The sequence below is a fragment of the Ascaphus truei genome, unplaced genomic scaffold (genome assembly GCF_040206685.1).
Source record: "Ascaphus truei isolate aAscTru1 unplaced genomic scaffold, aAscTru1.hap1 HAP1_SCAFFOLD_3116, whole genome shotgun sequence".
NCBI classification, from domain to species: domain Eukaryota; kingdom Metazoa; phylum Chordata; class Amphibia; order Anura; family Ascaphidae; genus Ascaphus; species Ascaphus truei.
The window spans coordinates 4,599-15,728 of NW_027456089.1; the positions used below are offsets into that span (position 1 = coordinate 4,599).

At 41.1% G+C, this 11,130-nt stretch overlaps 1 protein-coding gene across 1 annotated transcript; it reads right to left on the reverse strand.

The window, feature by feature from the left end:
- Positions 1–2,451: 2,451 nt before the first annotated feature.
- Positions 2,452–10,781, reverse strand: LOC142483246 (neuronal tyrosine-phosphorylated phosphoinositide-3-kinase adapter 2-like). Its single transcript, XM_075583311.1, has 2 exons — positions 10,384–10,781; positions 2,452–3,569 (listed from the first exon to the last, which is right to left on the reverse strand). The coding sequence occupies exons 1-2, from the start codon at positions 10,709–10,711 to the stop codon at positions 2,467–2,469; spliced, it is 1,431 nt and encodes a 476-aa protein (XP_075439426.1). The 5' UTR covers positions 10,712–10,781; the 3' UTR covers positions 2,452–2,466.
- Between the last annotated feature and the right edge of the window lie 349 nt (positions 10,782–11,130).

Here is an 11,130-nt window from a genome sequence, read left to right on the forward strand (position 1 = left end):
CCTGAAGCCGGCTGAATCATGCTAAGTAGAGTTTGCAAAGGCCTTACGTTGTCCCTCGGCATTTAATTGAAATGCCTTAGGGAAGAGTGCGGGACCTCTGCAACCGCCCGTACCCCCAAAAAAATATCTTACGCCCCCCCCCAGTTTGTGCACCGCTGACGTACAGTATACTGATCTGAACTGGATATCTAAATCCATATCTGCTTATCTTAATCTATATTTTCAGTTAACATGTAATTTTTTTTATAAACTTGTACTTTATTTGCATTTTTTGTTAAGACAGATGGGGAGGGGGATACAGAACATATCATTTTAATGTACTATTTTTGGGGTGGTCATTTACAGGGTGCAGGATGCAGATAACTAAACAGGAGGAAACCTTAGACAGCATTTACGTTCTTCAACCACTGTCTTCCATAAACGTTTTGATATAAAAAGGTTGAAGGATAAGTTAAACAGAGTAAACTGAGCCAAATCATTATGGAGTGCAAGAAAACCTTAATCCATCACTTGCTATGATATAGTATTCTATTCCATGCCAAGTTATGAAAGAGATACAGATTTCTGTCCCTCTGCTAAAGTATTTCTAGTCTAGGGGTGGCCAACTCAATTCTTCAAGGGCCACCAACAGGTCATGTTTTAATGATATCCCTGCTTCAGCACCAGTGGCTCAATCAGTGGCTCAGTCCTGTGCTGAAGCAGGGATATCCTTAAAATCTGACCTGTTGGTGGCCCTTGAGGACTGGAGTTGGCCATCCCGGCTCTAGTCTCTTAATAAAAAAGGCAGTTTCCGAGTCTGGCAACAATCTTGCCTTTTTACCTATTGGTAATGGAAGTCGATCTAAAGCTTCTTCCGTAGTTACAAAATTGTAGAAACATTTACTATCCAATCCTATGATGACAATCTTATTATGGAAGATAAGGTTTAGTGCAATATTTACTAAGTGGTGTTAAACCAGGAGATACCTTACTGCGTCGCAAGATAATCTGCGGCCCATTCAAGGTGCCGCAAGGTATCGTATGGCTTAGCACTGCCTAGTGAATAGGGCCCTAAAATATCATCACATATTTGTAGGCTATCCAAGAATTTGTTGTTTTCTTCTTACACGTTCTGTTTTATGAAAAAGAAAAAAAGACACAGCGCACGACTCTCATAGTGTAAATAGGTAAATGATTCTAATATAACACAAAATTGTGGTAGAAAATGCACGTACAGAAAAATCAGTTAAACAGGCAGGGCATGTTTAGGGTACATGTTACCGCTCGGGGATACAGGTGGCTTGCTTCGTGGACACCAGCTGCAGTCATCAACCTCCGGTCCGGATAGAAACGTCTTTCCACTCAGTCCCTTTTGAAATCCAGAGGATCCTTCACTTGAGATATTGTCCACGGGTCAGTACCCAAAAAGCGGCACACGGCTGGAACAGTTACTCCCCACACTGACGGCTCTAAGGCTCTCCCAGCCTAAGTTGCAAGCCTGTAGCTTCGGTGCCTGAAGGCGGAATCACTGACGTCAGTGGGACGCGCCGCGATTGAGCGACGAACAACAATAGATCAGTGAATCTCACGCAGGCTACCGATTGAAGCTTGGAGGCAGCGATAACAGGAACAAAGTCACACAGCAAACAGTAACACTAATCCTACGCGTTTCGTAGACTAACATCTACTTCCCTGATGATGGTGTCCACGAAGCAAGCCATCTGTATCCACGAGCGGTAACATGAACCCTAAACATGCCCTGCCTGTTTAACTGATATTTTTGTACGTGCATCTACTACCACAATTTTGTGTTATATTATAATCATTTACCTATTTACACTATGCGAGTCGTGCGCTGTGTCTTTTTTTCTTTTTCATGTTCATCTGTGTGATGTCGAGCCATCCACTTTGACAAGCAGCAGACCCTGATTTCTTTGTTGAAGGTTATTGTATGTACTGTCGCGGCTGAGTTTATTCTAACATTTGCCCGGTCTCGGCCGCGACAGATACCGGGCGCGTGTGTCGCCACTGTATTTGACACAATTTATCCTCACATTCACATTAGTAACACATTTGTGTTCTAATTGCTTGCAACACTGTGCGCTTATTTAGAGAAAGATCTCGGTTATTAAGATGTTTTTCTTCTTTATACTCTAAGTTGAGTAATATTATATGTTTAAGTAGAAGATTATTTTTTATCACTTTGAACACAGTTGGTGCAGTTTTTTCTTTTCTATATTCTATTTTATTATAGATAACTTCTTTCACATAGGTCACAAAATGTTGACTATAGGTTGGCATGAAATGTTTTGTACAGGATATGTACACAAATACCTATCACCAGAGAACAAATTAATGCTAAGATATAATATTATAATCGGTTTTTTTACCTTCAGACCTTGAACCAAAAATGGTTACATTTGGTCGATGCTTTTTGCTAGGCAACTGTTTCCTTATGATACAAATACTATTATATTAATGTTTGTTTCAAAACTTACTCTCAGAAGGTTCTTTAGACCGTCTTCCACTGGAGGGCTTCCTCAGCAAGTTCCTTCCTGAGGTAAAGAGGGTAGTTAATTCTTCTAGGGGACTTGTTGGTGTTCTGGAACGTGAGCTGCTTTGAGATGAACCATACGTACTGGTAGATGCATTCATTGACTTCCCTTCTTGTGATGTGTTTCTGACTGTAGAATGAGGCACTGATGGAGAATTTCTTGAGAGACTTCCTGAATGCACAGAATCATAGGGCGGAGGTCTTTTGAGGCTTAGAGGAGTTAGTGACCTACCCATGCTCACAGGAGAGGGAGAAGCAGAATGACATTTAGGGTAGCCATGTGCAGACTGCGTTCTGTACATGGTAGCAGGATGGGGTGGGGAGGATGAATGTCCAGAGGAAGTAGTTCCATGAGACACTACTGTCTGGTCTTTCTCCAATTTCTGATGTCCCGGAATGTGAGACGGAAGAGACGATGGTGAAGCAGCAGCTTGTTGCTTGATGTAAGTCACATTTTCCAATACAGGAATCTTTGCAACCTCAAGTGGGGTTAGAGGAGATTCGTCAGAATTTGGTGAACACGGTGCGGGTGCTGGTGGGAACACCAATAAGGGAGGCCTTTGAGAAAGTAAATTTGGAAATGGAGGGGGAATGTCACAAATCTGCCCCTTTGGAGTGGATGGCACTGAGGACTTGGTGAATTCTAAGTCAGGCACTGTGGGAGTAGCACACTGAGAAGAGCAACTATTATGATCATAAAGACATCTTGAATCTTGTCCTACATCATCAAATATGGGGTATTTCATTTCTTCGTACACTGCCTCACTTTGGTCTTCCTCGTCCCTTTTAAAGTCTCTAAGTATGTTTCCAACCATTTCTATATAAACAGGTTCTTCATCGTCAATGTCATGAGCAGGGTTGCTGATCTGAGATGAAGACGCGTCTCGAGACAACGAACTCTTTATCAGGTGGCCATGTTTTCTGATGTACGTTTCATCAAAGGATGTGCTAAGGTGAGTGTTTGGGTTCCGTTTCGGCTTTGGAGGAGGAATCTTCTTGTTATATTCATCACTATATGGCCTTTGCTTTGCCAACACTAAGAATCAAACAGAGTAAAATGTAAACATACAATAGGGATCTGTTTTCTCATAAAACCACATTTCTCACGCCGCATGGATTTTTACAAACTATATTACCATAATACATATGTATTTGTATACATTTACCTTTTGTAAGCACTGTTATCATTCTGTAGCAATTCATCTCATACATTTTGCTGACATACTACAGAAGATATATATTTATGAGCGGCAGCACTAAAATAGCCTATTTGCTGTTGGTGCAGAATTCTTTTATTCACATTGGTATAATAAGATATTTTCTGATATAAACCTTCACATACATGTATCGATACGTTGTACTAGTTAGAGGTTTTATTGTAATAAAAATAAGGTGCAATAATGGCTGCTTAATCTGTATGTACTTATTTTTATTACAAGAACTATATATAAATATTGCACAGTATACATGTATGTGCAGATTTATATCAGAAAATCTTAGTGTACAGTACCAATGTGAATAAAAGAATACTGCACTAACAGCTAATATGTTAATTTAGTACTGCTGCTCTTAAAGATATATATTTTCTAGTACGGCAGCATCATTTCTGAGATGAATTGCTAACATTACATGATGGAACATCTTTTCCTACAATGCTTTGTGATACCTTTGTGGGAGGGAAAATGTAATTGGTAGCAGTAATCCCTAGCATGGTACCATGATGAACGCATGCAGAATGAATGAGCTGTTGAATGGCCTTCACTAATGGGACTATCATGATCAGAGATGGGCGAAAAATTTGTTGTGGATTTGGATCCGCCTCGGATCTGCCGGTTCCTTTGGCCCGCGGATTTTCACAGATCAGTCTCAAAAAAGCCAATCCGCCTTTTCTGTGTTTTTTTTTTATTTTTTATCACTGACAAACCACATGGCGGATGAATAGTCCACAGTCGGATTGTTGTAAATCCACACTCAGATTAAATCTGAGGTGGGAGAGAGAGAGAGAGAGAGAGAGAGAGAGTGCAGATTTTGGATTCAATAGTGCGAATTGTTAAAAATGTAGTCAATTGATTGGATTGTATCCAATGGCGGATTCGGATGAATGTGCTCAAATTGATTAATACCCAATCCGCAGACGGACTTTACTCCGCAGGAAGGATTTTCAAAGGAGCGCCTGGGGAACGGATTTTGACAATTCTGCCCATCTCTAGTCATAATAATTCAGTGATAAATCAGGAATATGGGTACGCAACTTATCGAAAAATGATGCAAGGAATACTATCATTAATACACTTTATATATTATACACTGTACATATTCCTCACACCATGCACAGATATGGCTGAAATTCCTGCACTGTTGGATTTTGTAACTACCCGCTCACATGTCTTGATTGAAGTTTTTTCCCTTGATTTTAGGAATACTTGAGATCTTCAGAATCATACCAGAAGTGTTTCTGTTGTTGTTTGTTTCAATTGCCTGCTGATATAACAGTTTATTCTGCATAATTGTAAAGTTCTTAAGAGCTTTATACACAAAGAGTCTCATTCGCTAAACACTGCTAAATTCCAAGATAAATAGTGTGTGGCAGACAAGCCCATACTGTGCAGTATTTTACTTGGGTTTGCACAGTATTCCCTCGCTAATTACATTCAGAAATAGCTTGTATTAAGAAATTAATTAGAATACGCTTAGTGCAAGCTGCTTCCTATTTGTGTATACGAATGAGCTCTGTCATTTGCTAGATATTTCTTCAGGACGAATCATATATATATATTGTGACATAGTCCAAAGATGTTAGGCAGCTTTCTGCCCCATTTTAGGTCAGAAAGTGCAGGAATAGTTAAAAATGATCCGTTCCACAGCTTCCCATTAACTCAGGCAGCTGGATGGAAAATCCAGACCACAGATTACAATGGCTCTAGTTCTCCCTCACCTGCTCTTCTAATCACATGCACAGGTATTTAGAGCAGAGAGGTTTTGCATTTCAATCTCTCTCCTTAGAGCCTGGAGGCTGGGGGTATCGCTGCTCCACAGTATCCAGTTTCGGGGTGGACGGCCTCTCCAAGTATCACAGTACCAGAGGATTTGCCTGGACACTTGGGACCGAGTTCCCACCACGAACAGATAAGACAAAAACAAATGTTTACTGCTGTTGCTGAAAGACTGTGCTGTATCTAAGTGACCCTAAATGAGAGGGCATTGTTTTAAGCTGTGGAACCAGGTTAGTTGGCCAGCAGCTTTTAGAGAGACTGATTCTAATGTGTAGTTAGATCCCTGAAAGGGATAGGATTTTGTTTATAATTTGGTTTCTTTTTACTTGAAATAACAGTGTGGGAAATACTATAACACTGAAATGAGAACTGCTGAATGAAAGTATCTGAGTACCTCTAATCTACACTTGTTAAAGCTGCAGTACCTTACTTGGATGAAAATAAAGCAGGCAGAAGCCTGAGTTAAGCAACGTAATACATTGCATGTTCCTGTTTGTTGTATAATTAACCCTAGAAGACTGTGTCAGGAAGAACCCAGACAGACGTCAGCGCTACAAAAGAGGGGGCGTTTGTCACAATATATATATATATATATATATATATATATATATATATATATATATATATATATATATATATATATGTATATATATATATATATATATATATATATATATATATATATATATATATATATATATATATATATATATAAAATATTATGGCACTAGTGTAACACAGACAATCAGTGCATATGTTACATAATAAAATGCTATGGCTCGGGAAGACATGTCCTTACCTATATGTACATACTTTATTCAATTTAGAAGGAATTTAGTATTAGAAGCATGGGGGGGGGGGGAGAAGTATCAACGCAAAGAGAACATGTATTTTGCAATGCTCCATTCGGTTTTATATGGACATAGCTTGTTTGTAGAGCTTCTTAAATCTTGCCCAGATTCGTAAACAGAGAGGTTTGCATTACCTCACACCTCACAAATTTGGTGCAAATAAAATGGAACAAGTAGAAAACAGGTGCAGAACTTGATACATTCCATTATAATATGTACACTGGGTTACTCCTGGTAACACTTCCCAAATTGGTGCAAATGGGGCAAAAGTGCATCTTTGATGCCGTGAGTAGTTACCGGGTGCACCAACATGGACGCTTCTCTGACTTTGCCGGGTACACCAAGATGGCCGCCAAAACAGGAAATTAACTTCCTCTTTGAACTGGTAATTGTCTGCAATTGGTCTTGGCCTATAAATGTTCACCAGAGTGCTCAGTCCTTTGCCTGTGCAAGGTATCTCCTGTCTCGTATTCCTAGACGTTGGCTGTTTCCTGTTACGCTTTGCCTTGCCTAACCTCTGCTGGAACTTGGATCCAGTTTGCCTCTCTCCTGCCCTGACCTTGGAACTGTGACCCTGACTACGGTGCGGCACCTTGCCCACGATCCCGGAACCGGACCAGACTATTCTTACTTTTCTAGGCACCAGATCCCAGGTCATTGGGTCAATGGTCGGTTACTATACTCCCTACCTCTGCCCGTCTCCTGGACAGCAAATAGCAACGTTACAGATGCAAATAAAGAATTCCTCTTTGCCCTACTTTTGCTCCACAATATAGATACATCTCAGGTCACTGCCATGTGGAACAATCGGGTCCCAGCCCCATTGAAAGTTCTATGGGACTTTATTAAGACATTTCATCTTGTTCTGCAGGCACCAAAAACTAGATTGTGAACTCATTGACTTACAAAGGCTATGTATAGAGCTGTGTGTGTTACTAGCAATAGCAACATGTATATCCATGTGTAAACAAATATTAATCCCTGTTAATGCTCTTTTAATTTATAATTTACCCTTTGCTATTTTTCATTCTAAATCAAATATTTGCATTTTAAATGCAGCTATTATTATCAAGACTCATAAACACTCCATTGAAAACCTCATTATCACAGTTTATCTTGAGCTGCAATGATATTTAGAGCTGTTAATGAAAGACAGAAGAAACAGCAGTTATTAACCCTGGTTTTCTTAATGCTTCAAATAGCACTCAATAAGCAATATTACTTTTTTTTTTAAACTTATATGTATAGCACAAAGGTTACACATAGCTCACAGTCATGTCCAGCTTCCTTCCTTACATAGTTCATCTGTACATTTGTAATCTTTGTCTTATCAACCAAGCCTGGTTAATTCTTTATTCTCTTTAACTGGAATTTCTTGCCACTATTTCCTCAATTAGAATAAAAATGGCACAAGTGCATCACTAGTTTGCCTACACAGGGGTGAGGGGAGAGTCATGGTTTTTGTTGTTGCTGTCGTTCCAATGGAAAAAGTGACACGTCAATATATCATATTGGGGCATCTATGTACCCCTAGCAATATTTAAAAAGGATTAAATTACAGCTGCGACTGTGTAAGGCCGCGCTTATAGTGCCGGGGACAGCGACGCAACGTCGTGCCAAAACAAATGTATTGACGCCATCGCACGCATTTATAGTAGACGTGACACGCCGGCGCGACGGCTTGGTCGCGATCGCTGGAAGTCACTTCAATTTGATTTTTCCAGCAACTGCAGCGTGACGTCAGCGTCGCCATTGCGGCGCCGGCAACGGCGCTATAAACGCGGCCTTACTAACTCTAGCATGTGATCTGCTTTCTTTATCACTGGCAGTGCATGAAGGTTCTGGCTCTGGCTCAGAAGGGCACGACTAGTGACAATGAACGCAGCTCACATGCTAGAGTCTACTGTGTTAGTTACACAACCGCAGCTATAATGTAATCCCTTTTAAACCATTTAGTTTTCTCTATATTAGTTTGCTCTTTATTTTATCATTCTATTCAAAGTTATATATTATTATTACTCTGCGAGGTCTTTGAGTGCATCATTATGGGATCCTCTTGCAAATATTGTTTAGTGAAACCAGTTTCCAGGTAGCACCTTTCCAGTACCAGTGCCGAGCCGGCACACCTCTACTACTATATCATGTACTGGTACCCCTAGCAGCCTGAGTGAGGAAGACTTGAGAAATCCTGCAGACTGTATTGTTGGAAGTTGAAGAACGCTCTCACCTACAGATAAATACAGGCAGAGTCTCCATTAAGCCTACTGGCACAATTTTCCTCAATATTCTTTACATATTATCTATAACTAAACTGAGTCATTTTACTCATGCTGTTTCAGATGAGTCTATTTCGAGAGAATGAATAGATTTGACCAGGAGTAGCCAACTCTGGTGCTCACGGGCCACCAACAGGTCAGGTTTTCAGGATATCTCTGCTTCAGAGCTGGTGGCTCAGTCAGTGGCTCGGTCAGAATGACTGATTGAGCCACCTGTGCTGGAGCAGGGATATCCTGAAAACCTGACCCATTGGTGGCACCTGGGGACTGGAGTTGGCCACCCCATGATTATTAAAAAAAACACGTGGGAATGAAATAGTAAGTGGTTGACTGGATGGCAGAATACATAGTATTTCTAATGCTCGTGTTATGAGAGTATTCTGTGAATGCTCAGCATGAAGCTTTCAACAAAAGTCATTTCAAATGAAACGCCGTGTTGTACTTATATTTAGACGCAAGGCTGTTGTTATACTAACCTACTGTAGTGTACAAATACATCTCTTGTGTTTCTATTTTCCGTACGGCAAGTTAGATATTGATGCTGGGAAATGTGATGGGAATAATATTTTAATGAGGGGAAGCTATAATAATGGGAATATAAGTAATTAAAATTAATGTGAATGAGCAGTGTTCATCTGTCCTCTGAACCGCTAAAAAGTGTATCTTTGTTAATAGCTCTGCTTAAAATAGTTCTAAGAAATCTGATTGTGTGGATTCAGGGGTTCTCCTCTAGGCTCTGAACAAGACCAGGACCCCCCCCCCCCCTCTCTTCCCTAAGCAGCTCAGGTTTTCAGGATATCCCTGCTCCAGCACAAGTGTCTCAATCAGTCTCTACTTCAGCACAGGTGGCTCAATCAGCCCCTGCTTCAGCACAGGCAACTAAATCAAGAGGCGTAGTCTGACTGTGGCTCTGATTGAGCCGCCCGTGCTGAAGCTGGGATATCCTGAAAACCTGACCTGTTGGGGGCGGGGTGGGGTGTGGCTTGAGGATTGGAGTTGAGCACCCCTGTCTTAGCATACAATGTTTCCACTACAGCTATGAATTCTGGGAAATGCAAATGAGCAAAAAAAAAAAAAAACAGGATCACAACATTGTTTTTTCTGCTTGGTACAGTACAAGTGTCTATCAATGCTTCACTTCACTGAAGAGCGGCATTTCATAAATACACTTAACTTGTTAAACAAAAGAAATTTTGAATCGTCTAATGGAGGATTTATTGAAATGTTTTTTTTTATCATCATGTTACTACAGATGCAGCGGCCGTTATTCGAACAAATCACGGAACCGTTTTCGTGTGCGCTGCTGTACTCCACACGGCATTAACGCGGCCAATCGCCCCAGACACACGTGGTTATCGAGGTTGCTTTGTTTGAATTTCATGGATTCTGTTTCTTTGGGTGCAATGAAATGAATGAATTGCAATGTGTACAGTACTGTGCTACTGTGTCAATTTCAGGTGTTTAACACTGTTTAACATTAAAATGCCGTTTTCTGCACTCGCATCTTAAGGCGGGAAGGGGCGGTACGGTTGAAAGAAATCCCGCGCCATGACGTGGGTATTCCGAGGTATACAATGCGTGAAGTGTTCGAATAACGTCTGCTGCATGTGTATACATATACACACATACATACATACATACATACATATACAAACGGGTTGTTCGAATAACGGCCGCTGCATCTGTATGCTCGTCAGAATCTAAAAAAGATAATCTAGAAGATATCTTACCATCTGTGAGTTTGTGGCTCTTGCCCAGTGTCCCGAAGTTAACAGTCTCAGAAGAAATGCTCAGCTTTGTGTTTGGGTCTCGTTTCGGCTTCGGGGGCGGCTGTTTGCGAGAGCACCCGCTGCTGTCATCATCGGCACCGCCAACAGAATGAAGGGACTGAGAACGCACCGAGAATCCACTCGAGCATGGATGTGGTAATCTGTCTTGCGGGGCAGGCATCGTCATGAATCCCATACGAAAATGTTTGTTCACATAACCTCCTTCAGTTCCTCTTGCTACCTCGCCCCCTATGCTGTAGAAACAAAAAGTGGCATCATTATTTACCATGATTAGTATTTATTTGTATTGTGTCTCAATCTCTAGGGAAGCGTTAAACAAAGTGAATGCTCTACAGCAGGGTTGCTGAACTCCAGTCCTCAAGTACCCCCAACCCCCAACAGGTCAGGTCTTCAGGATATCCCAGCTTCAGCACAGGTGACTCAATCAGAGGCTCAGTCTTTGACTGAGCCTCAATTGAGCCACCTGTGCTGAAGCAGGGAATGATTGAGCCACCTGTGCTGAAGCAGGGACTGAATGAGCCACCTGCACTGAAGCAGGGACTGGTTGAGCTACCTCTGCTTTCAGGGATATTCTGAAAACCTAACCTGTTGGGGGACGAGTTGAGCACCCCTGCTCAATAGTACTCAACTATCCAAAGCCAAATGTAGTTAGTGTTAAAATCCTCTTAATGATACATGTTGGGTAAA

Bases quoted from the DNA above. Each gene is read 5' to 3' on its own strand.
- LOC142483246 (XM_075583311.1), bottom strand. From the start codon at position 10,711: ATGGTAAATAATGATGCCACTTTTTGTTTCTACAGCATAGGGGGCGAG. The intron at 3,570-10,383 runs GTAAGATATCTT...TTTGATTCTTAG, and splicing joins GAGCCACAAACTCACAGATG to TGTTGGCAAAGCAAAGGCCA.